The sequence below is a fragment of the Empidonax traillii genome, unplaced genomic scaffold (genome assembly GCF_003031625.1).
Source record: "Empidonax traillii isolate 1590-97213 ecotype Southwest subspecies unplaced genomic scaffold, ASM303162v1 scaffold37:size1818073, whole genome shotgun sequence".
Lineage (NCBI taxonomy): Eukaryota > Metazoa > Chordata > Aves > Passeriformes > Tyrannidae > Empidonax > Empidonax traillii.
Window position 1 is genome coordinate 1,395,817 of NW_020955230.1, and position 27,053 is coordinate 1,422,869.

At 38.2% G+C, this 27,053-nt stretch overlaps 1 protein-coding gene across 3 annotated transcripts in view; it reads left to right on the plus strand.

Moving 5' to 3' along the window:
- Nucleotides 1-27,053, plus strand: part of EPB41L4A (erythrocyte membrane protein band 4.1 like 4A) — a 125,467-nt gene that overhangs the window by 37,714 nt on the left and 60,700 nt on the right. For all 3 annotated transcript variants that reach the window (XM_027878031.1, XM_027878029.1, XM_027878030.1), the window contains exons 2-5: nt 12,121-12,225; nt 21,434-21,485; nt 22,634-22,712; nt 26,267-26,364. In XM_027878031.1, coding sequence (XP_027733832.1) covers nt 12,121-12,225; nt 21,434-21,485; nt 22,634-22,712; nt 26,267-26,364 — 334 coding nt within the window. The remainder of the gene's footprint in view (nt 1-12,120; nt 12,226-21,433; nt 21,486-22,633; nt 22,713-26,266; nt 26,365-27,053) is intronic.

Sequence of the window (27,053 nt, forward strand, 5' to 3'; positions counted from 1 at the left end):
AAATGAGTTATTTTTGTATCACCAATGGATTCTAAGCAGATTTTTGTTGTCTTTTGGTAATAACCAATGCTTTTCTTTTTCCCTGATGTGAAATATGTTTGTGATTTCATGTCTACATTCAGAAGGCTGTTTTAAAAACTGTTTTCCTTCTTGCATGAGGTACATGAGTGGACTCATAGAGTACAGCACATAGCCACCCCAATTAGGAAAGGTCGCCATGCCTGAGGCATTTTATTAACAAACCCCTTGAGTCTGAATCTGAAGATGCTGCAAGGATGCCTTTTTCAGTAGAGCCACAATATATAGACTGTGAGCATTAACAGGTTAACTGCTTACATCTCTGAAGCTTTTGTTAATGAACAGATGTATCTGTTAGTTTTATACTAAATGTGAAGAAACAAGCATCAAAGCATCTAGTTCTGTAAAATTACGTGTATCATATTTGTGTATAGATCTTTATGCTATGCTTGTTATTACTCTGCCTATGAGCTGGGAGTAAAGAAATCAATCCAACGCTGCATATGCATGTAATCGCTTTATATTCTGTTTCATGGAGAATTATTGTAGATATGTTACTTAAACATGGTGTAGGGGTTGTTTTTTTCATCATCTGGAATATTTTTGTTAACATAGGTAAGCAGCCACCATATATAAAAGCTTAACTCTCATATATATGTGTATATATATAGAGAGAGATAGGTAGATGGATATCATACATACCATATTATACCATGTGTAAGATTTTCAGTTTCTTACGGGTTCCATATCAAAGAACAAAAACCTTCCTTAGGAACAGATTTCAAGTGAAGTTATAGCAGTTATTTGCTTTTTATCCTCATATTATAAGCATCTTTCCCCAGCAACCTTGGTATGTTAAAGATCTACTAAAAATAAAGAGATTGTCATAATTTTATTGATGAGTTTACAAGTTAATCATGGCAGGTTGCACACACAGTTTTAGAAAAATGATCCTGTTTTGTCTTTCAAGATAGGTATATAGTACACAGGAAATCTTATTTGTTATGCATAATTAAAACTATGGTATATCTGAAATTTTTAAGGTCAAGAAAAAGAATGTTTATAATGTTAGAGGATATAAACTTTCCACACAGATTCAATATTGATGGCAAGTAGCTGCTTACTAATTGATGACTGGTAGAACAGCGACCTTGTTCCTTGGACATGAACATGCAAATTGAGTTCTCTGGTTTATACGGTTTTCCCATGTCATATAAAGGCACTTCAAAATATACTACCTATTTTAGGGATCAAATGAAGAGTAAGCAGTGAGAAACTAGTGACAGTGTGAATCACTGTGATTAACATCAAGTTATTACACAAAAGGTTTAATTACTAGAAAGGAAAAGGAATGGAGGTCACAGGGAAAAAAACCCCTTCACTAAAATAGGGTACAATTTCTCTTAAAACCACACAGGATGTTTTGTGCATTACTTTTTCATAGGGACATAACTGGTTTACTGGTACAGTTCCATGCTCAAGAACTGCTTCAGAATAATATTGACTTTTAAAATAAAATCTCTGAGGAAATAGCTGTAAATTCAGTCTGAAAAGTTTGTGGGACCTTCCTAAATGGAAGGTGCTATGGAGAGGGTTGTTAGCCTGTAACGGACCGATTAAAAGATGGAGTTTGATTAAAAGATGGAGTCTGCTTTGCCACTGACTTGAACATGGATCTAAAAAGCCTTAATTCCACAGCTAGGCTGCTGCAGGAGCTGAGTTACTTGCAAAAGCTCCAGGAGGCACCTAGCAAGCCATCAGAGGCAGACAGACTAAAGAGATAAAAGGTTGTTGCAACCAAGAACATCTCAAGGACTTACTCTGCCACAAAAATATATGCCAGGCAGATCTTGCTTGAAAACTGGGGAACCAGATATTGGACACTCTGGGCCCATCCTGGTACCAGGCAACCTTTGCTTGGATACTGGTGAAGTAGCAGTGGGCATCCAGGGGCTACCATGGCCAGGGTACTTAAGGCCGTGGCCAGGGACTGCTGGGGGGCTGTTGGAGGACTGCTGCAGGAGCTGCTCCCACTCTGTTACCCTGCCTGTCCGGTTCGTTCCTCAGAGCCTACAAGGGAAGAAGCCCAGCAGAGATCCACCAGCTTGCAAGCCAGCAGCACTTCATGGTGGTGGTAACTCCTGTCCTGTGCTTTTAGCAGTTACCCTTAGCTTTTCCTACTTTTCTGTCTTCCTTCTTTCTCTCTGCTCCTTTGTGTTATAAAATAAAATTGAATTATCATTTTGGGATTCAGCATCTGGCCTTGTTTGTGCCTTAATCTCACTTATGGAAATGTTTTAGAACCTGGTTCTCCTTTGCATCTAAGCGACTCAGAACATAGCCCCACTGGGGTTGCTTGTAGGTTTGCTAGTCGTCAAGTTTTGAACTCTGTGATGAGTTATTTCACAAAGTTTCATTCAAATCAGTTTAGTTATTTTCAAGAGTAAAACATGATAAAAAAAAGTGGCTGTTAAAGAAGGACAAAACCGGACAACTTTTGTCTTAAAAACCCTTGAAACAAAGACTTGGTAATTTCTGTCAGCATGGTCGCCAAGCCAGAGATTCATTGTTTCTGTTCTTTTAAAGACATACCCACAATAAGCCCATTTGAAATGCTGAAATATGTCTCTCAGGAGAGATTTCCTCAGACTTTATCACTGAAGTCCTATAATGATGCTGTCTCGTACCATCCCTAGCAGGCCCTGGTGGCCACCACATCATCTCTGTAAATGGTGTTTCTGGTGCTTGAGTTTGGGCACCAGAACTGAAAACAATTTCCCTGCATCTGGATCTGTCAAATGTGTTTCTTTGTTACCTGTCCCACAATTCAGGACTGTGGAGAAATTTCCTGTCTTGATTCATGTAGGGATAAAGGCAAAATTGGCAATATGCAGGAACTTGTGGGGATGGCCAGCTGAGGGAAGCAGCAATGTCTGTGACAAGAAAGTATGAGCATGGAGGGTGCTATTAGTGCTATCTGGAGTGAGACAGTATGTAGGAAAGGACAAGAAACTGGGAAGTGATTAGGACCCCCCCCCCCCATGATAGGTAGATCTAATTAAGGAGCACATGACTGGCAGACAGGAATGAGCAGCGGTGCCAGGGAGAAGACAGTGATAGTCCTGTGTGACTTGTGGGAGGAGGGGAAACAATTGATGGTGACATTGAGACAATACATACACACAAGAGAATGAATTAATGGTTTGCAGGTTGTGTCAGTGCTTTAAATTTAAATTTTGTGTGTTGTTATTTGAACTTAACGCTTGTCTTTTGTGTTTATTTATGTGCAGTAATATTATTCTTAAAAAAAAAATGGTCTGTCTCAGATTCTGTTTTATCTAAATATGCAGGGCTGAAATCTGCAGAGACTCAGGAATTGATTGACAGCTGAATGAGGCAGTCTTGCTGTGAGTGTGGGTGTGAGGGGCCAGGCAGTACTAGTCAGAGGGTGAAAAGCAGCGAGGAGCTGTGATGGATGCGTCCTTTTCATCCCCCCTCTGCTGCTTTAGGTCTGTTAGCATCCTTCCTTTCCCATGGAGTGGCTTTTATGTTTTTTTCAGTCAAGGCTGGTAAAGTTGAATGCAGCCCAGTGCCAGTAAAATGATAATATGACCCCATGTAGTGTGTGGCACTGGATAGCATCTCTTCAGGACAGCCAGAAACTCTAGAAGGGGAAGAAGAGAATGCAGGTGTATAGAGTTCCCCATTAGCAGCCCTTACAGCCTGGTAATGGATAACTTACTTCTGTCCTGGTGCAAATATCTCATGACTGCTTGACTTTTTTTTTTTTTTGGAGGTGTGTGTGTATTTGTGTAATATTTACTAAAGAGAATATCTAGAAAACTATTTTTAGAGAAAAAATACTGGTGTTTACATACAGTGTATGTTCTATTGCTCTCATGGGGAATGTCTATTAAACAAAAAAATTAAGGTATTTTTAAAAATGTCAGTCTTTATTTTTTTCATACAAAGTCCCAGATGTTTATTTTGAGAAATTTAGATGAGAATTAGGTTTTCAGAAGGATGATATCAGTTTTCTGGGAAGCACCATGGCAATCCAGTTATTCAAGATGTACAGAAAAAGTATATACATTTTCTTAAGGATAATATATGTATGCCTTTGCCTTCTGTCTGTCAGCACTGCAGAAGTAAGTAATATTGTAATGTCAGCCAAAATAAGAAATAAAACTTCATCAAATAAAACTTTTAAATATTTAAAGGGATAAAATGTTTTGGAAAAGAATTTTGTGATGTGGAAAATCATCATTATATGAACTGTATATGGCCAGTATGTTTCAATAAAAATATGTTCAGACACAGGTGAATCTTAAAATAAGCACTCATAAAATGCAAAAATTATACATGAAAAAGTTGTTGAATGGATGCAGTGTCAAAACCATCGAATTCAGTACCAAAATATCTGGTTTGAAATTGACATGTGGAAAGAAATAGATTTCTAGGGAGAGCAGCAAATGAAAATGCTATGATGTTTTCTTGTCAGGCAGTGTCTCTGTGTGTCCTGATTAGAATGCTTCAAAAACACACTACAAGCACCTGGAGAAGCATAAGACAAGTACATATGAACTGATAATGCATGAACTTCTCATGTGCTCTCACAGATTTGTTTTAAGTAGTTCCACATGAATATGGAAGACACATCCCTTTGGACCCACCAGAGTCTGTGAAGCTGTGAAACAGGAGAAGACCCTTTTCTCTAGGAAGCCGTGAGTGGCTCTGTGGTCCAGCAGGATTCCCATGGATGTGTGGTGGAAGAGGAGATCATGTCTAAGCCCTGGGCTGCCTGGCACCAGGGTGGGAATGAGATCCCCATACCCCTTTACTGGCAACCTGACTGCAGAGCTATTTTGCCCTAGGACTGACTAGGGGAAACAGGGATCATGCTGTCCCTTGGGAACAGCACCTGCATGGGGATCTCATGGAGGCTGCTGCTTCACCCTGGCTTCACCCTCTTGCACTATGCCACAGACAAATCCCACCAGCACCAAGAGCAGTGGGGCTCTGCTATTCTTCCCTGAAGGACAGCTCACAAAAACACTTTTGCTCCAAGCCCAGGGAATATGTGGAACCCTGAAAGTGTAAAGGCTGTGGCTGTTTCCACCAAGGAAAACTCTGTGCATCTCGAGCCTCTTTTATTCTGAATGGAAGCAACTTCAGAGGACAGATCTGGTTTACACTTGGCCTGAGCTGACTTCAGAAGTGCCTTGGCAGAGGTTGCTCCTCAGAAAGGTCAGCTCTGCAAAATCAAGGGTCAGGGTCAAATCTACATCGCGTTGCAGAGGGAAAGATGCAAAAGTGCTGAAGATATGTGTGCTTGGAAAGGCTTTTTTAATGGAGAGGGCTAGTATTCTATCTTGTATTTTCCCCTCTCTTCTTTCCCTGAGTCACCCATGCCAGAGCCAGGGAGAAAAGGTGCCTCTGTCCTTTCAAGAAATATACCCTCTATTTGTCTTTTCCATTAGTTTTGCATCTGAGTCTCCAGGGTTGAGAGCAAGTGCTAAGTGGGACACCAAGTTTGCTTAGGGAGAGAGAGCAGGAGAAGGCGTCTTGCTTTCTGTTCAGTCTTGTAGAGCTCTGTACAAACCAGCTTTTGCGGGTATGCTCAGTTCTGATGGTACAGCTATTCATTCTTACTGAATGAAATGGCAAAACCACATATATATTGACCTTTTCTCCTTCCCATTCTTCTTGCTCTGAAAAAAACCCCAAACAATCCAACACAAAAACCTTCTTATTATTCTACCAGCTAATAGTTTGAACCAACTTCTTATAATAAGACTATAATATTATTACTGCTTTGCTTAACAGCTGAAGTAATAATAAAATCTCTGAACCGTTTGACAAAGTGCCTCTAATTTTAAACATTTTCTCTTTCTGAAAGCTTTACTGTTCTGCTCTTTACTGACATTCTCCCGTCAGTCTTGCACTTAAAGCAGTTAAGTAAAGCAAGTGACATATTTAAATTATAAATTCTTACACCCCAAAACTGCTGTGCATAATGAGCATAATATGCTCCACAAAAATTCATCCAACACCTAATTTAATAGAAGTGACAAAATGGAAATCAAGAATGCCAAAATAAGCAACATCAAAAATAGACTTTTAAAATTGCAACAAGTATATGTGAGGAAGGTTTCAAGAAAGACTGAATGAAGAATTAATGGAAAAAAACTTTGCATAAACTATGTCATGACCTGGAAAACAGCAGATGCTTACTTTAACTGGAATGAATGTGTTGAAAGTGATTACACCATCTTTGCTCTGCCAGGGTAATACTTCCAGCACACAATAATGAGAGCCCTGCTCGACCATGGAGCTGCTCATGGCTTCCTGGAGAAAAGAGCCTTCTCTTGTCTCATGGCTTCACAGACTCTGATGGGTCCAAAGGGGTATGTCTTCCATATTCATGTGGAACTATTTAAAACAAATCTGTGAGAGCACATGAGAAGTTCATGCATTATCAGTTCACACGTACTTGTCTTATGCTTCTCCTGGTGCTTGTGGTGTGTTTCTGTCCCTAATCAGGACACACAGAGCCCCTGCCTGACCAGAAGGTACACCAGGTCACACGGCTCTGTATGAGAAGTAGTTTTTAAAAGGAGAAAAATAGTAGTAACCAACATCTTAACCATTCTAAATGAGTGGTTGTATGCTGTATTTTTAAATTTCACTATAATTGTAATGGTTCTTTTCTTAGATGTAGAGTTATTCAAAGTACATGAGAATGTTCATTGGTATTCAGTTCTTCAGAAGAGCTCTTTGAAAACTTGAAATGCATTATTGTTGGTACGTTAACTCATCTGTCATACGGTGAATATAGATGTTAATGAACTGGATAATGTTAATATTAGGGAATAGATCGGTGAATAGATTCTTGAAAAGAATTTATATGGTCAGAATTCCTCTAGACAGAACTGTAGCAACAGCACAGTTGCTGTAATTTTAAAAAATATCATTCATGGCAGATGAGAGATAAATTTTAAAGCACTAGTAAATATTTAATTACACATCCAAAATTAGGTGTCTTCCCATTACTTATTTGCTTGCTCCACTTGCCCTTTGTGTTATTCATTGGAGCTTTTCTTTTAGTATATGTCATGGACAACTTGCATTGCTATACCATGTAAATATACTTGTTTATATTTCTCTCCCAGAAAAGAAGCCCGCTGAACTGGTTTTCTATAATCCAGATATTTTTAAAATGTTATTTTTTTAACTTTTTTTTTTCTATGTTTCAGAGTCAAATAGGTCTCTCTGTGGCAATGCCTCAAAGTGTATTCCAGCCAGTAGTTACAAAGGGAGATGTTTAACTGTCTGGAGTCCATGCTCCTAGAAATCTATCCTTCTCTTAAGAAGTTTACCCCTACTAGATAAATTTGTGACAGATACAATAATTGCGAACAAAAAAAAAAATTATGCACCTTAAGATATTTTTCTAGAATAGTGTTTTCTAACTGGAATGTATTAGATTGACTATTAGTGAAAACAAAACTAGTCTACAGGTATCTTAATATACAGCACTTAGAATTCAGTGTCATATGTTATATCCAGCAGGTAAAGCAGATACCAGATCAAATTCTTGGGTGCAGGGGTGGGAAGGTCTGTGCATGTGTCCATAAAATTTCCAAGGAGTTCTCAGACAAAAAACCTCAGAAAACAGGTTGGCATATCTGTTGTCAGTAAGAGACGAGGAGAGAGGCAGGGATGGATTTGTACAGTTTGGATGGTTCATTTGAAGGTGTATACTTAGGGCAGCCTGTGTGCAAATTACATTTGCATTTTTTAAATCCTTAGTTCCTGAAAGTATTTATGTCTGTTACATGATTGCTTTGAGGAACGCCTGCACATATAAAATAACACTAATGTAAATTCTTCTCTGCTTGGACATGCATTCTGGAAATTAAGGTCAAGATGTTTTACCTGGGTGAATATTTGTACATATTTAGCATTTTTAATTTAAAGATTTTTCTCTGCTTGAACATGTGTTATGCAAATTGAGTGGTTGACTGCCTTGGGGGAAAGGGGTCCTTTTTCTATGTTGTTAAAAAACACCATGAACTTTGATTTCAGGGCTCTGTGCCTTGCTGCTCTTGTCAGCGGAAGGTGGCAAAAAACTATGGGGATGACTAGCCTTTTCTGAGCTTGATGTAAGGGGGCAGAATAGGCAAAGATCAAATGTGCTTCCCACTTGGAGGGCCGGTTAGCAGCATAACCCACACAACCCTGTCCTTGGCAGGAGATGGTACACAGATGTGTCTGAATGGCTCAGCATGATTGTGTATCATCCCCCGCAACGTCTTCCTTGTTTTTCTGTACTCTGTTAGAAACTTCCTTGTTCAGTTTTAGGAAACCAAAGTTCTAAGTCTTTTTCTTGAAAGAAGGCTCATAAATTCATCTGTGTGTTCCTTAGCTTTTATGAGGCTTTAAGAGATGGAGTCTGTAGACTGAATTACTTTGAGGAGAAATGTTTCAGGATGGCTTCTTGAACTAAAAGAGGCAATGTGTTATTCTAGTCTAATAAAAACAAGCTTCACTACCTGTAGCACTTTTCCTTTGAGGGAAGGACTACCATCCTACTGAGGCAGACATTTTGTGTTTAAGTTCAGTTAACATCAACCATGGTTCTGATTTGACCTCCACTGCACTGCAGAACACAAGCGAGTAAATTAAAAAACATCCAATTACAAAAACTTCACTGGAGCTAAAAAGTGATGAGTGGTGTGAAAGACAAGAGTTTCTGTGTACAAATATAGTGTAATATGATTATGTTAAAATGTAGTACTATATATACTGTTTTAAAAAGAACAATTTCTATTTGATGAAGAAAAGTGCAATTGAATCAGCCTTTTCCTGAGTGTTCTCCCTGTGATTTTCTTCAGCCAGTAGAAACCTGCCTTTCTGGTTTATAAAGCCGCAGTGCTAACATGTAAAGAAAGATATTATGACTCATTTGAACAATTCTTTGTTCTCTCTTGAAAGCATTGCTGATGATATTTTCAAATATACTTGGGTTTACCCCTAAGAATGCAAACCTTTAGCAAGTCTGAGCGTAATGAAAGGCAGATTATGTGATTTTTGCAATGGCATATGATGTGAATGTAATTCTGTTAACATCTTTGATAGCTTTAGTTTGAGTTTTACCATAATTTTATCAGGGGAAATAAGATGACTTTTATTATTTTGCAAAACTTTCTTCAAATGTGGTAAAAATGTATTTCAGGACTAAGTAGTAGCCACTTAGGTATTCATCACCAAAACTCCTTTCTTGACTCGACTTGAAGAGGCAAATTACTGGCATGAAACCCTGAAATCACATGGCTAAAAATGCGAAGTTGAATTAAAAATGAGGTTGCAGTGGCTTCTCCAAGGGTCAGTATTTTACCTGAAGAGTGCTGTTCAGTACTGGGAAAATATGAGGTTAAAGAAGGTGAGGTTAGAAGAGTGTGAGGATAGGGCCTGGCTAACATCCTGGCTGTTCCCTTGCAAAGGACTGCTTTGTGCACACACAGGCATTGCTGAAAGATGTGAAAGGGTCTGGTGAAGAGGGATGTGGAGACTACAGCACGCAGTCTGTTTTGGCTGAGGATAACCAAAGCACTGAGCATCTTGCTGCTGTAGAGGTGGAGAAACCCCAGCCATTTTAAGTTGGATGATTTTGCTTAACATTTCCTTGGAGCTGGACCATCTGTTTCCACAGGACCTGCCACTGTGGAAGTGTTGACTGAGCTGCAACAAGGTAATAAATTGACAGGCATTTGTACCTAGCAATATATGTAAAAAAGCAGTTAAAAAGCCTTTTATCTCTGAAAGGAAAGAGAGGAAGCTTAAATTTCAACTAAATCGGGTTTAAAATATGTGTGTTTCTTGGGGATAACATGCTAGCTTTAGTGTCCACAGAAAGAAAGCTGTCCCAAAAGCTTTAGGTAGCTAGAGTATGTAGTACTGCAGTCCTCAGCTGACTGAAGCAGAAGACTTGCAGCCAAGAAGCGTAGCTGTATTCTAAGCTGGTGCAGAGTCATGTAAGATGAACTGCTATAAGGCTTATACAGGAGTGTGTACTGTTACTGTAAGATGCCTGAATGGGAAATTGACTACTCCATCTTTGTGGCTTGATTAGTATTTCTTTGTACTGCTAATAAAACCAACTGACGCTGTGAATAATGCTGCTGGTCAGACAAGGAGTGGAAAGCTCACTGAAAGCAAACAGATTTGAACTTCACAAGATCACAGAAGCTCAGCAAGGCTTGCGTGGGCCCCACTCCATGTCTCCTGTAAGTCATGATGCAGGTAATTCTTCTTATACCTTCTGCAAGGATTTACTGTCCACACTGTGGTTAACCATGTCAAAACCCACTGATTCTGGGTGGCTGATGGTGGAGTTCCTTTTGTCTAAAATGTTCTCTTAATGTTTAGTGCCTAGTAGGAAGTGTTGCCTTCCTTTATCTACATGCAATGTTTGGAGTCAGGGCTCAAAATAAGAGCTTTTCCTGTGTCTGTTTCTAGCATGCCTAGGTTCCCAAGACATTGTTGTACTGTTTAAATGAAAATAGTAATTTGCCTTATGTGACACAGAATCATAGATTCTGTGATCTATGCTGATTTGGAAGGAACTCTTCAGGATCATTGAGTCCAGAGTATGAATGATAACTAGTGGGATGACTCCTCTGCTTCTTTGAATAACAATTGATTTAAAAATAAGACAAGGCAGTACAATTATTGCTTGTATTTTTAAGATGTGTTTTGCTTTGTTCTGTCTTTTTGCTGCAGTGCTCCTGATAGTCACTTTACAGCTGATTCTTGTCTTGCTTTGTTCTGACAACCCAAATTCAGTTTTCTATTGATGAATCTGATGATAAAATCACTGTGTTGCTCTGTTTTATCCAACTTGCTAAAATGAGATTTAGTGAATTTCTTCTTACCCTAATCATGTTTTCCCCCAGATTGTTCTCTGTTTTGTGGCTGATCATTAAGGTTCACTGTACATGCTTAGGGAATATGTAATTGCAGTTTAAATAACCAGCGTAAATAACCAGTATGGTGGATTTAGACACTGAGAACCTTTCCAGAAAATCTCCTGGTTTAAGCAGATATGTAGTAAATCTGGTAAATATCATGGATATGCAATTCCCATCTTACCAGAGATGTAAGGTATACTTTGTCATGGCTTGCTTTGAATGTGAGTGGCCACCTGAAATGATTGAACTGGCACTGCCCTTGTGGCTATTGTTACAAAGCCTGACCAAATGCACATGCTGAAAAGAAAAGAGAATAGATCTTCATTGTTGTTATGTGATTGATACTTCGCCAGCAAAGCTAAGTTGAAGGATTTTTAGATCAGTGTTCCTTGCTGTAGTTATTTGTTTATAGGCTGAAAAGTGAAATGGTGCAATCAATACCCTGTTCCTCTTCCTGTTTCTATCCTTCTGGTGATTTTACTACAATCTAGGAGTTTACAAAATATGAAGCAGTTAAGCAAAACCTAATTATGAGTTATGTCTATATTTTCTTGTGGAATTTAGGACTGTAATAGTCAAAAGTTCCTGATTCTGATGGGGGATCATTCTGTGTAATTGTTCTCCACCTTCCTATCTGTGTGTTGTTGGCTGCCAGGCGAACCAACAAACACGAGGCATTCTGGTGGAAGAGAGCTTTTTGAAATGCATTCTCAACAGGACAATGTTGTTTGCAATATGGTCCCCAGCATTGTTTGCAAATACTGTAGTAGACACCTAATGAAGTACTATTCAAGGAAACAGCAGGATTATTTCAATCCATGGTGCTGGACTGCTCCCCCTTCTACTATCAAAATGCTTAAAAGTAAAACAAATAAACCCAAACCTTCTTTACAAAGATTAGTAACAGAGCAGCTAACAATACATAATTTAGATCTTTAGGGCAGTTTTGCCTCCTGATCTCCGTTTTCAGGGTTTGCTTGCTGAAATTTTTGTTAAAGGCAGTGCGAACTGCCTCTTTTTTTTTTTTTTTTTTTTTAGACAAAGCTAACTGAATGCATGAATGCCACTGCACACAGCTAACAAAAGCAGAGCATTTTTGTGAATAGGCTCTGTAAATTCTTTCCCACAGAAGTCAACCAAAGGGTCGGTTGTCCTGGGCTACGTATTTCGTCACTTAAACCTGGTGGAAATAGATTACTTTGGACTGCGCTACTGTGACCGAAGTCATCAAACGGTGAGTAAAACACATGGCAGATTGGATTTTCCACCTATAAAATTTACCCTGTTATGCTGTAAACACCTGTAAAGCTTTCTATTGTCATACTTTCTCTAACTTTCACTATTTCCTGGCACAGGTATCCAGTAATGATTTCTCTATTTGATGGCAATAGAGTCTTGGAATAGCCACTAATATCTTAGGCAGGAACACAGTCAAATACTGAATGGTGTTGAAAACTAAGTGAAAGAAGTATAAAGAGTTAAAAATTATTATATGAAAGTAGGATTAATATTTTTTCCTCTTTAATACTGTGCCGTGAAGCTAGTGCTTGGCGTTTTACACTGTCCAGCTTCGCTTTGCCCTACAGTGTCTGGGAAGCTGTGTTTCTGAGCACATCACAGCCTGCTTCCCTTAGAACACTTGCTGGGTGCCTCTTTTAGAGTATGTTTGGCAATGACATATTCTCTCTGCCTGAACCATCTCTGTGTCCTTGAGCCCGTGTTCTCTAGAGCCTTCTTGGCAGAGACTCACCAGATGTCTGAGGCTTTTTCCACCAGGAGATTACAGTCCTATATAGACAAGAAGATTGAAACCAGACTGAGGTGTTTCAGCTGAAGCACAGTGGCCTGTGGCAGCGCTGTCTGGAGTGCCCCCACCTCCCTAAATGGCCTGTGCAGGGTTATTGCAGGCGGAGGTGAGGAGCTGGGGATGCTTGGCAAGAGAGACTGGTGCTGTATTCACAGCACTTTAATTTTGTTAAGGGAATAATGCCTGGTCTGTGGTTGAATTAGGTCAAGAAGTTACACTTTTGAAGTCAATGTTCTGTGATTAGAGTATTGCATAAGACCCTGTTTTATCTAAACAGTAATAAATTGGCTAAATATTTGCCAGTTTCTTCTGTTAAGCAGAAGTTGATAGAGACTAAATTCAGAACAGTATTAACAGAAGATTACTGATTACTACTAAGAGCTACAGACTGCCCCAATCACTGTATTTCATTTCTGTGCTGTAGTCTGGACATTTTTGAATTCAGTTCCTTGATAAGTTTCTAAACAGGTTTCGTTCCATGGAGATGAAAGCTGTGAACTAAAGGTAGACTGGTTTCCTGAGGAAACTGAGGTGTGAATGAAGAGCGGGTAGTTTTTTTTTGCTAGGAAAAGTGTTTTCCTTTTTCCTATAGGGCAAATAAAATAGAAATGGCTGTTATTGGGAATGTTTCCAGGGGCATACACAGCATGCATTTGATGGTGTATGTAACATTATGAAAGTAAGATAAGATTACATCTCTTTTGTGAAAGACCTGACACATAGAACATGTTTTAGGACACATCCTGCTAACAGACTGGATGTTTTGATTGTATGATATTAGTGTATTTGTATTGTGGTGGTGTGCATGAGCTGTAGGCCAGAGCCCCATTGACTCAGCCTCTCCACATAAAAATGCAGCCTTTTTTTTTAACTTCTTCTCTTACATGATGCTCCAGTGGTGTAAATTTAATGTTAGCTTCAGGCTTTGTCCTCTGACCAGCCCAAGGTCAGGAAAGCACCATGTTTCTTGATTTCCCCCTGGATTAGAAAGGCATTCATCCCACTTCTGTCATTCACCTGCACTTGCACCAACACCAGTCATGTTGTGTGGATGCAGGAGGTACAATAAGAGACCACAACTGTGTACCACCTTACAGAGTGCATCTGCCTTGCCATGTAGATGCTGCCACAGTGAGTGGCCAAGTTTGTACTGCTGCATTTACACCTGAGTTATGCTGTAACAAAAGATTATGAAAATGCCTGTTCCTCATGTTTGTCTGTGTATGGGTAACTAAAAACTGATGCTGTTTCATCTAAAAAAGTTCATAAATGAGTCAGAATGTGCTACTGTGTGTAGTTTTATGTAGTTTATGGTGTATGGTTTTATGTTTCCAGTTTGCTATTTTTATTGAATTCCAGTAAACTTTTAAGAATGGGCAATATAAATGGAAAGTTTCCAAGCAACAAACACACCTTGTGCTTTAGCTGTAAACATATATTCAGTTGCATGCTCACTTTGTCTAAAACTCTGTGGGCTGTTGTGGGAATTAGTCCTGTAGTGGCTGGCAAGAAGCCTGGATTTGAATTTTGGATTGGATATTTTTTGGATCGACCACAGTAGATTTCCTAAGGGAAGAGGAAAAAGGTTACCTTGCTAATTAGTTTTAAAACCATGCTCCTGAGTTAGTCTCAGAGAGAGAAAAGTGTTTGGAGGTTTGGCTATTTATTAATACATCACTTGTGGTGGGAAATGTTTTACTATTTGCACTGTCAGGCTTTTTGTCCCACTATATATTTAACTGAATGATGAATAAAGCAGGGTAGGCAAAACTATGTATTTTTAAGAACACAAACCAATCACAAATAGAAGCATTTTTCTTATTAAGGGTTTGAAAGAACTTGTTTCGTTATTTTCCCCATTACTTTTGCATGCCTCAGCACTTCCAGGTGGTCTTTTAAGTGCTGTGTTGGTGTGCTACCTCTTATGTGGGTGGTATCTTAATTATTTTAGTAGTACCAGTAGGGCTCTGATCAGTGAACAAGGTTTCACTGTACTATGTGCTGTATGAATACATAGCATTAAAATGGTCTCTTCCTGAACAGTCAGCAAACTAATCAGCCTGTGAGAATAGCTTAATGCAGCAGAGGGACTGACAAAACTGGGTGGCATTGGCAGGACCATGAACAGTAGGATAAATCATAAATTGGATGTCCATCTCTGTGTGGTAGTAATGTGATCATACTGTACAAATTTTGCTTTGTTGACATTCGGGTTTTCCCCAAACTCTTCCCGGTAAAAGGACAGTGTTTAATTTGCAAAATCCAGCTCTCGGAGATTACAGATTGCTGCCAGAACAGCATGAACTATATGTGTCCTGTGCTCTGAAGAAGACAGGACTCCTAAGGAACAGCAAAAAATGTCTTTTAATAATTAAATAAAATATAACATTTAATAATTAATTAAAAATCTTGTGTCATAAAATTATATCCAAATGGAAAAATAGGTTCAGCTAGTGCTGTAGGTTGTCAGCAGTGTTTCCTAATCTCTTAGTGCTTTTGTTGACAAACTATGTCGTGCTCTTTAATGTAGTGCACCTTTTTTTTTTTGATGCAAATACTTTGAAAGTAAGACCAGTTTTCTCTGAGTGCCACTGAATCTCTTAGCATGCTTTATCATCAGTCCATCATTTGAGCCTTTGTATTGCTGCAGAAACTGCTGACACACAAGTTGAGACCAGATATGGCCTTCATGCTTCTTAATGTTGATGGTAATCTGGGTCTTGATTGACATTTTTGTCTTCTGCCACATCTGCCAGGACATTTCACCTCATCTGGTATTTTCAGATGAGACACAATCACCAGAATATTGTGTTGCAGAAGCTGAGGGTGGCTTAGGAAACTGTCCTACCTCACAGAATCACAGAATTTTCAGGGTTGGAAAGGACCTCTGGAGATCACCCAGTCCAACCCCTCCACCAAGGCAGTGTCAGCTGGAGCAGATGACACAGGACTATCTCCAGATAGATTTGGAATGTCTCCAGAGAGGGAGACTCCATGCCCTCCCTGGGCAGCCTGTTCCAGTGCTCTGCCACCTGCAGTGGAAAGAAGTTCTTCCTTATGTTGAAGTGAAACTTCCTGTGTTTTACTTCACGGCCACTGCTCCTTGTCCTGTCTTTGGGCACCACTGAAAAGAGTCTGGGGCCATCCTCTCGGCACCCACCTTTGAGATATCTATATGCATTAATCAGATCTCCTCTCAGTTTTCTCCAGACTAACAAGGCCCAGCTCCCACATCTCTCCTCATTAGAGAGATGCTCCAGACCCCTCATAATTGTTGTTACTTCTCTGGACCATCTCCAAGAGCTTCTGGTCTCTCTTGTCTTGATGAGCCCCGACCTGGACACAGCGCTCCAGATGTGCCTCACTAGGGCCAAGTACAGGGGCAGGATCCCTTTGCTTGACCTGATGGCCACACTCTTCCCATTACAGTCTCTCACCACTTTGATATTTGGGGAAAATACTGGCCCAGTGATGTACTTATCCTACCACTCTCCTGGTTCCTGCTGTGCTGCAGTTCCCAGGTGTTCTCCACAGAGCGCCTTGGCCACTGCCTTTTTGGCATTACCAGGGGTCTTTAGGACAGCCAAGCTACTTATTGTTCTGGAAGGAGGCCAATATTTTCTTGAGGCATGCAAAAGACAGGATGGAAATAGCAGTTTTAATGCATAATATCTCAGGAAAAACTGTGCAGAATTTGATGAGGAAAAGGGTACTTTCGAAGCCCAAAGGCATTCCCTTGTCAATTCCCAAAAGAATCAGGCTTTTTGAGCTTCTTTTACAAGAAATTGTACAGCAGACTGTGATGCAAATATCCCTCTTTTCTTCTCCAATAATGCTATTCTGAGCTATTATAATGACAATGTACAACATAATGATACTCTCTTAGGCTCTAAGAGGAGAAATACAAATACAGAAAACTGTATCACCGTGTTCACTTATACTGGAGCCAACCCTGTCTCTATACCATGCACCCATCCTGCAGTGTTGATGTGTTTTGTTTCCCCTGCTATGAGGAGGGGATAGGGGAGCAGATTGAACAGGCTGTGATGTAGCTTAGCTATGGAAAGAAGGGCATAATTTTAACAGAAGTTTTGTTTGCAATCAATAATGTTTTTCTCCAGGGAATCACTGTCATACAGTAAACTGCATATTCTGACCTCAAGATCTTAAATTGTACTTAGTTTGTGTTTTGTTGAATGGATTTTTTTTTTTAAATGGATTTCACTTTTATCCACAAGCATGGTATACTAAATTATCTAGGAAGAAAAAGACTCGTGCTTCTTAAGATAGATGGCACAACCAGTGAAAAGAAAGTGGAGACTGATGATGTTGACTATAAGAAAGAAATTTTAGAAGAATGTAATGGATTAAAACAATCTGGACAAAGCTGATGGTCAAGTGAATTATAGGTAGTAAGAGTAAACTTTTAGAGTGCAGCAGGATCAATAAGATACTCACATTGATAATCTGATACTAAATATAATTAATATAGCTTCAGATTCTAATAACGAAAAGACAGAGATGTTAAATACGTATTTGTATGTAGGAATTGCCTGAAGATTTTTGCATTTCTTATAGAATAGGGACATTTTTAGCTTAGCAGTTTTAGGTTCTTTGAACTGAACATTTGTAGAAAAAAACTGACACAATTCTAATTGTTGGTGTTGTCTTAAGTTGCAGAAAAATCTTGATAATTACAGATTATAATTGAAAAATGATGCTGCTTCTCTTCAAAGTTATGTTTTTTTGCTGTTTTAAATGTGGAAAAAACCTGACATGTATGGCATGATGGATATGGCTCCATAAGAATCTCATTAAGGCAGTCCAGGATTTCATTGATTGATACCACAGCAAACATTTCAACCTAGTTAATATTTTGTTTCAAATAGGTTAATGGAATTTGACCCAAATTGAACCCTATGCAGATACAAAAAGTGAAGATTCCAGATCTGTGGTAAAATGTTTGCAAGCATTTAAAAGGGCTAAATATGAAATAGTGCATGGAGTTTGGATGCATAATGCTTACACATCTGGCTTGTATAGGAGCCAGATTTATAATAATACAAAGGACAGAAGACCCCTTTTATTCTTTACTCTGTACTTCAAAACATTTTTTTAAAATTATTTCTACCCAAAAATTTAAAGGGAATTATTTCCTTTAATTACACTGTACCTTTATAATCAGTCTTAGTAATTAAAAATTGATTAAAATAATACCATATATTGTTTGTAAAGAACAATTAGTAAACTGGTAGCCATCACATTAATAATTGAATAGTTGCATTGATATGTGCTATTAAAAATTATTATTTTTTTCCCCATTTCTTCTGTAAATGATAAATACTTCTTTCAGATTCACAAAATTCGGCCCCTGCAGCTATTTGGGTATATGCTGCATCCTCCATCTTCCTGCAACAGTGGTGAGATGTTTGTAAGACTGTGCAGCAGAGATACAGGTGGGAAAGCACTGAGAAGAGGCACACTGGATGCCAAACAGATGAAAGGAGTGAAGGCTGAGCATCAGAGCTGCTTTGGCATTCACAAATGTAGGGTTTATTGTCAGCAACTATTCTGCAAGTGTATTGAATTAATAAGACACTGGTTTTTTTGTTCCATTTCTGTTGGCATTTTAGCATATGAGCTTGAAAGTGTAACTATACCCAGAACTATTTATATGTATATGCAAACATTTAACAACTATCTAATACACATTACTATGTATGCTCTGAGGGCTCTGTTGTTGGGGTTCTTGGATTTTCGAATGTTTTCATCTTTATTGTCTGACTTTGGCTTGAAAAATGCCTTTTCATTATCCATGAAATTCCATTCATCTTTGGCTTACAAATAAAATCTTAGAAATCTCTCACTCCTCCCCCCACCTTTTGCATTCTTGCGGGAAATTTTGGCAGCCTTTGAAATAATTAATAGCTACACAGTGATTTTAAGCGTGGGTTTGTGGCATTGCCACAATGCTAAGTAGTTACTGGAGAAATGAAAAGGCAGATGAGATTCTTGTCTATTCCCCATCATGCTGAAGTGTTTAACCTCACCTGCGTGCACCCACATATTTTCTCATGCTAGCTGATACTTATTTTTACTAGTACAAGTAGCAGCAATCTGTCTTCCAGGGATGAGGGATGAGAGTGCAGCTCCTCCTGTCTACTCAGTTTGGAGGGAAGGAAAGTAAATATTTATTGATATGAATAAACAGATTTCTTCCCTCTCCTTTCTTCAGATGCCCTTTGAATCTGAAGTTTTCCCCTTGAATTTTGTCCCCCTGCCCCAAGCTTGGAAATTGCCTTTAAAAGACCACACAAAAACTATCATTTTACTACCCGTCAAGTATGACCTAATGAGAATTAAGTTCCAGTGCGACTGTGTTTTGATTGCATTAACTCCTTGTGTCCATATGGTCTTTAATTACTTGGCCAAATCCTAGTTTGTCTCCTGGCAGCCAGTGAATCACACGGATACCAAGAGGCAGTGAGTTCAGGTTGCAGAGAGACAACCAGAAATCTGCAACTGTTCTGTACTCCACTTGCAAATTTGAGTGTCAATCCATTATTTTATTCTTTTTTACAGATAATCAGTTCACCTATGCATGTAAAGTTCAACTGCAAAGAGGACCAAGAGGCAATGTATCTTGAAGCCAATTTCCATTTAGTTCTGTTCAGGAGAATTTAATGAAGGAGTTATTCTGTGATAGATTTTGATCTGATTTTGAAACAGGATAGTTTTGATTTCTTGCAGTGTAGCACGGGCTTTTCGGACGTAAGCAAGTTATACTGACAGCATGTTGTTCATTTTGTGATGCCAGTTTTGAGGAAAGGTCAGACCATATTTGAACCACATTGCATAGCCAGAATGCGCACTGCCGAGTTATTTTGCCTTTTTTTTTTTCTATCTATTGACTGTAAAATCTGTGTATCAGCCTAGTGTGCTACCTTAGATTATTGCTGATTTGGACTTCTAATGGGATATTTGAATAAGTGTGATCATTTCTTCTTCCCTTCCCACCTTCTCTTGAGGTTAGGAGGGTTCATTTTTGAATAGTTATTGGATGTATTTGATATAAGCATGTACTGAATAATTTTTTCATTCAAAATTTAGGAAATTTTCGTAACAAACATTCCAAGATTTGAAATAGCAATGACCAAGAGCAAAGTATACTGCTGTTTCTGTTGCAGATGGATCAACAGCTAATGGAAGTTACTAGTTTTCATGTTCTATCAAAGTAATCACAGAATCACACAGGTTCATCGAAGTTGGAAGAGATCTTCAAGATCATCTTTGTCAGCCCAGCACCACCATAATCACCAATAAACCATGTGCCCAAATGCCACGTCCAGACACCTCGTGAGCATTTCCAGGGATGGTGACTCCACCACCGCCCCAAGCAACTTATTCCAATGCCTGACCACTCTGTCAGTGAAAAAATATTTTCTAATATCTAATCTGAACCATCTCTGATGCAGTTTAAGGCCATTTCCTCTTGTCTTTTCACTGGAGACACGGCAGAAGGGACTGACCTCCTTTCAAGTAGCTGTAGGGGGTAATGAGTTTCCCTCTGAGCCTCCTCTTTTCTGGACTGAACAACCACATCTCCCTCAGCCACTCTTCACAAGACATGTTTTCTAGAACCTGATACAATGATAGCTGTTTATGACTACTTATGAAATTATTTGCTTGTGATTTTCCACTCAAATACTTTGCAATGTTTTCCTTTCTTTCTGCTACTTAATCATTCTAATAGGGATTTTGTTTTTTTAGACCAGAGAAGTTCTCTAGATAGAAGGGGCAGATTTTTAGATTAATCACATTATTCTTATTCCCTATGAGATTAGTTCAGGGGTGCAGGTAAGGAGTTTTTTTGTTTATTGGCCTGTCTAGTTCCTCAGCTAAAAAGGTGTGGGTACTAAGTGAGTAGTTTAATTTGCCTTTAATGACTCCTTCTAGGAGCTATGTTCTGCAGCCTTTCCAATTCCAGTGTTTTAAGATGGGGTGCCAATGTCAGCTGGTGCAAAAAGCTTGTGTATGAGGGAAGACAGCTGAAGAAAATAAAGACAAGAATGGTCTTGGCAGCTGCCTCAACACTTTGTTCCAAAACTGAATCATAGAAATGTCAAGCTAAGGAAGAAATAAGTATCTGGAGGGATTAAAAGAGCAGGATGCAGGTGACCTGTGTAGCCATAATGTGAAGTACACAATTGGTCTGTGGTCAGCAGTAACATGAGGATGACTTTTATTAGATGTTTGATAAAGGTGGGGTAGAGTAATCAGTGAGAAATTATACTGCAGGTTGTCTGTCAAACATTATGGGAACCCATGCAACAGGTCATTCCTTTGTGGTGCACCAAGCATATGTCCGTCAGTTTGACACAGTTGTCCAACTAGTGCTGGAAACACTTCAGTGGAAGAGCCTGTGCCTCCCTACCTTGGTGCAAGTTTCTAGTTATCCTCTCTCTCTTCTTTGTGAAACTATTTCTGAAAATAAAAAATAATTTTTCTTTGTTTAGTGTGCAGCAAATTTCTTGACACTTGATGGGTACTTGTCATAAAATCATAGGATGTTTTGAGTTGGAAGGGAGCATTTTCCATGTTAAGTAACTAATTTTCATAATTATCTGTCTCACAGTACTGGCTGGATCCTGCAAAGACCCTCGCTGAACATAAAGAACTGATAAACAGTATGTATCTGAACTTAAGGGGCATATCTGAAGATGAAGTAACAGGGACAATGTTCCATCCATACAGCCTGTGGATATATTTATTTATATTTAAATTTATTTATTTATTTATATTTATATTTAAATATAATAGATTTATTTTTTAGTCACAGCAGATTGATAGTTGTTGAACAAGTTTGTTACTGCAGTTCTTAGATGTATCAAAATTTCACACATAGGTTGCACATGCTATTATTTTACAGTATTTTGTGTGATTTTTGTCAAAAGCTTTCTGCATGCCTAAATATTATTTTAGACTAATAAGTGGTGCTATTCTTAATTTGTATAATTATTTATAGTACCTGTGATACCTCTGTCATAGTCTAGTGTACCATAGTTAACATAGATTCACTTTTGCTTATGAAAGTAAAAGTAATGCCTCTTAGTGATAATAGAGTGTCTGCTATTACTGATAGTCTTCAGATATTGCAGAAACAAGATTTATTATTTTTATTATAATTAAAGAACATGATTTGGAGACCTTTTAATAAAAGATGTAGAAGTGGGGCATGTGTGGAATAAATGTAGCTGTAAGAATTTTGGTACTGAGTTATCAGGTTTTTTTAGAAGAACATTTTTAAAAGGTGAAGTAGAAGAGCTTTTTCAAATGTTTCTTGATTGAACTGGTGCATAATTAAAGTTACTGCGTAAGATATTTGAAAGTGTGGAAAGGATTAGTATTCAGTATTATAGTGTACGACAGAATCACATTTCATGCACAATTATATTTTTCAAAAAGCTTCAGTGAAAGAAGTATTTAGAGGTCAAAATCAAGCAGCAAAAGAAATTTCTTGGAGAAATAGTAAGTTAGAACTGAAAACTAAAGTGAAAAATTCAAAATAAGCAAAAATTCCAAGCAGACAGAAAAAATGTGAATAAATAAAAGGCTAAAAATAATAATAAAAAAATTCTTTTTTCCCCCTCATGTGTAATGAATGTAAATGTATGGATTTGCTATGTGGATGTTACACTTTTTCTGAAACTCCAAAGTTTCATAAAATATTAAGATATGCTTCCTAGTAGGTGTTTTGTAATCAACTATAACAGTTATTTGTAACAATAATAGTTCATGACAACTAATTTTTATACCAAATGTTGTTTTCTCTCAGCTGGACCACCATACACTCTGTATTTTGGCATTAAATTTTATGCAGAGGATCCATGTAAACTTAAAGAAGAAATAACAAGGTATAGTATTCAATGAAAGGATAGTTTGTTGTTCTCAGACTAGTAATGTATTTCAGCCAGGTGCATATTGTTGTGGTGTGTCTGGGTTGGGTTTTTTTTGCTTGAACATTTAAATGTTTTTGCTTGAACATTTGGTGTGTAGAAAGAATGTTACTGTGAGATTCACAGTGGTTGGTATGGACAACTGTTTGGAAGTCCAAGAAGAAAAAGTGTTCTCTAGTGCATCAGAAGCCAAAGGACCTTGATATGTATTTGTGGTCATGTTTTTCTTTTTTTTTTTCTTCTTCATTTATATTGTGCTATAATCAAGTTTAGAGTTTACTTGGATATCAAATGTAAATACAATAAATATGCTTCTTTATTGGCCATAGCAAAAATTCCTGAGCTATTTTTTCAAGAAGATTTCTATTGGTCTTTCTAAAAATATGTGAAGGAAATTGAAGAGTTGCATGCTTCTGATTCTTTTACCTAAGCTTGGCCTCCACAAAATATGAGGATGTACATAGTAACACATGCACATGCATGCACACAAACACATGCAAACACATGGTTATCTGAACTCTCTCACACAGGGTTTTCTGTTTGGTTTATTTATGAAATGTCTCAGACAATTAGTTATAGGTTCAAAAGGAAATTTGAGATTTTGGATAGGTAGGCGGACAAAATTAGTGTGCTGGCTTGCATTAACAAGTATCAAAATATTTCTTTTGATGTTGTAAGAATATGACACATGAGAATTCATTAGAATGCATGCAAGGTTTTTAATTTTCCTTTGTCAAAGGTGGCAGTTGTTGCAGCACAGGCAGAATATTTTTCCTGTATTGGAGTGAGAAAATTCTTTTGTTTCCATACTGGCACAAGGAATGGAAGTCTCCAATAAGCAAGACTAAGTCTGGCCTGATATAAATAATAAATGCTGTGACTTCACAGGTAAAAGAGCATAAGTTGGTGGCAGTGAGATGCCCCTGTGCCATGGAATTTTGATGCATTTTTCTTGTAATTTTCTAGAGGCTCTTTAAATCCTGCTTACAGGGAAAGATGGCTCTGGGAAGGGAGCTTTGGCACTGGATCTGTTGTGATTTCCTCACAGGGGTCAGGGCGGAGGCAGGGAGATAAATTTTCAAAAGCTGTTTCTCTTTGCCCTGTGATGAGGTTAGTCAGTGATCTGCACTGCTGATTAGGTGTGTGAATACAGTCAAGAAATGTTGCAGTGTGATTAGGGAGCCTCTGTTCATGTCAGTATTTGGTCATGGAGAATTGGCACATCTATAGAGGGAGGGTCTCAGATATATTGTATTGACAGTCTTCTACAAAACACATTGATTAGTCAAATACCCTCAATATTTATGAGCATTTATTTCCATAGGCTCTGAAGTCTTGGAAAGAAGGTGCTTTTTTTTGTCCAGAGGCAGCGGGAGTGGAAACAAACCAACCAACCAACCTCACAACCAAAGAAACAACAAAAACCCACCTGCTTAGAATAACTTGGCTTGCAAGGCACCCTTAAAGGTCCTTCCACTTAGGACCCTACTTTTATTTATGCTAATAATTTACTGCCTAAGTGTTTAGTTCCAGTGATGTGCTAACTATTTTGTGCTAACCGATTGAAGCATGTATTTATTACTTTAAAGGATATGAGAACGAACTCTGTTGTTATCAGATGTTAATGATCTGTGTCATTGCATGATTACTCTTTGCAAATAATGAAAACCTGTCAAATCTGTAATTGCTTCGCAGTGAAATCTGTCTGCCTTGTAGGCAAAGGCTAACACTGCAGTGTTTGCTGGATATGTTTGCTAGAGGAAACTGGCACTTAGGCTCTATAATATATGCATAAAAAACTTGTCAGCACACAAGACAAGGCTGCTTTAGCTACGGGTTTGAACAAAAGGTGTAGTTTTGGAAGGGGCTTAGTGGCTTCAGTGGGAATTGGGATTGTTCGCTTTATAGGAATCACTTAAGCACTTAACAGTAAGCTCTGTTTTTGCAAAAAGGTGGCTGTTTTAAAGATTCCTATGCTGCTTTGAGATTACACTTTGAGGATGCAGACATATAGGTACCTCTCCAAGGAAAATAAATTTGTAGCTTCATGTGGTTCAAAGCTCTGCTTTGCAGAGATGGAGAAGTGCTAAGAGAAATATAGGTGCGTATCAGAAATGCATTTCATGTTGAAAAGAAGATTTTGTGTTCTCCACGGGAGGTGTAAAATCCTCTTTGTTATTATCATAATTCAAACAGAGATTTGTATAGGTAGGACTGCAAGCGTAGGCTAGAAGTAGTACTGAGTGAAGAAACACCGAGTGCTTTGTGTTGCCTAATGACAGTCCCAGAAAATTCGTATGCAATGCTTTGTTCCTTTAAGGTGGAGAATATTAACCATTTTTTAGGGGATGGACATTCATTCCTGTTATCTGTTGCAGCACAAATTGTGGGGGATCTTTAATCAGAAAGACACTAGCATCCTTGTTCAGAGGCTCGTCTGGCTGAAGAGTCTAGTAAATTTGGTTGGATCTTAAATGTTTTGAGAGTCAGCTGTGTGTAACCTGCAGTTCGTAAACTTCCATGAAAGCAGTGTACGTGCACTTTGAACTTACAGATCATTCCAAGGTGCTTTCATAAGTGACTTGTACCAACACAGAATAAATTATTTGCAGAGTAGCGAAAGGCTTCTGTGTAGATAACATTGAACTAGTGAATAATGAAAAAGGTATGTGCTTGAATGGATGACCCCTTTCTTTCTGTAAAAAGTTACCTTCTCAGTATTGTTAGTTTCATAGGAGCTAGAGAAAGAAATTCACTTAGGATGCTGTGAAACACTGCATAAATCTGTTGTCATAAAACTGGACAAAATTTGAACAGTGTTTAAAAGATTTCCTGTAAATTATTATGGTGAGTTGCAAAACCAAGCAGACCCTTTGTATGATGGTTTGTTTCCTTGTCTTTACTTTTCTATTTTGTGCATATTTATCCTTGTAAGTGCTCTCAGAATGTGTTTTATCAAGTGTAGAAGCAGGTTATGACTTTGAAAATGACATTTTTACCCCTGCCATCTCTGTTCCAAGGACATGGAGGTATGGACTCCTTCAAACCTGCTTGCTGCATTATAGTTGATACTCTGGTGTGTGGAGAGGAAATATTAGAGTAGAGAAGTATCCAATACTCAGTTCTCCTTTATGTTGATCCATTGATCAGATTAACCTTTGATAGGTTTCTTGTTCAATTTTTCTGATAGTGGTCCTCATCCCTGCTTCCTCACTGCTCTATGAAAGCCAAAAGAGCAAAATGACATTATTAGGGGGAAAAATTAATTGCATCTGCACAGTATAAGCAGATGGGAAAACTACAGAGTGCTCCCCTACCTAGGTTCTTTCACTAAATTAATCTTACTTATTACCTCAAGGTCAACGTGGGAAAATCCATTCAGAGAGGAATACAATTTTTTACTATCAGATAATTATGGTACATGGTATGTCTACAGTTAACTGGGTAACTTTGAAATATTAATTGGTGCATCAGGCTTGAAACAACACATTTGTTTTCTCTTTGTGTTTTAGGTATCAGTTTTTTTTGCAGGTGAAGCAAGATGTTTTACAGGGCCGTTTACCTTGTCCAATCAACACTGCAGCACAGCTGGGAGCATATATAATTCAGTGTAAGTTCTTCTGGCCAATGGAGAACTTATTTCTTTTAATTGTGCATTATAATTAATTTTAAGTGGTGACTGAAGACATCATTAACACTTTATGCATTTGTTTCAAAACAGAACAAAACTAATGTGACTGACTTCATCTAAAGAACTGTAAATAGATGACCATTCTGAACAGATTTCCCTAAAAAAATATGGCAAATATGAAGCAGAAAATATGCAATGGTAGTAATATCTTCATTGTATTACGAGACATGAATAAAAAGAATAAATTTTTCTCCTGTAATCAATTTTAAGGAGATTAGAGCTGTTGTTGTGATGTAATGTGCTGTTCCTATGATTCTAATCTCAGATATTCTGTTGGAAAACAGTGAGAAAGCTTATGGGACGAGAAGAGTTAAAGCATGGCCAAGGTTAGTCCAGGCACCAGCAAGCATGCATTCCCATGGACTCTATAAAAAGCTTTATCCTTTTATTTAGGGTTTGCAGTTGCTCAAAGTATAGAAAGATACCTGAAAAATGTCTATACTGAACATAGGAACTGAATATATGTCAGATACTGAAGATATAAACCCAAGGCATCAACACCACAGTCCAGGGTGCTTTTTCAAGGGTAATGTGCCAGACCAGGCTTTTGTTCTATTCCAAGCTGAGATTAAGTGTGTTTGTGGGAATTCAGAAATAACTGAGGAGCT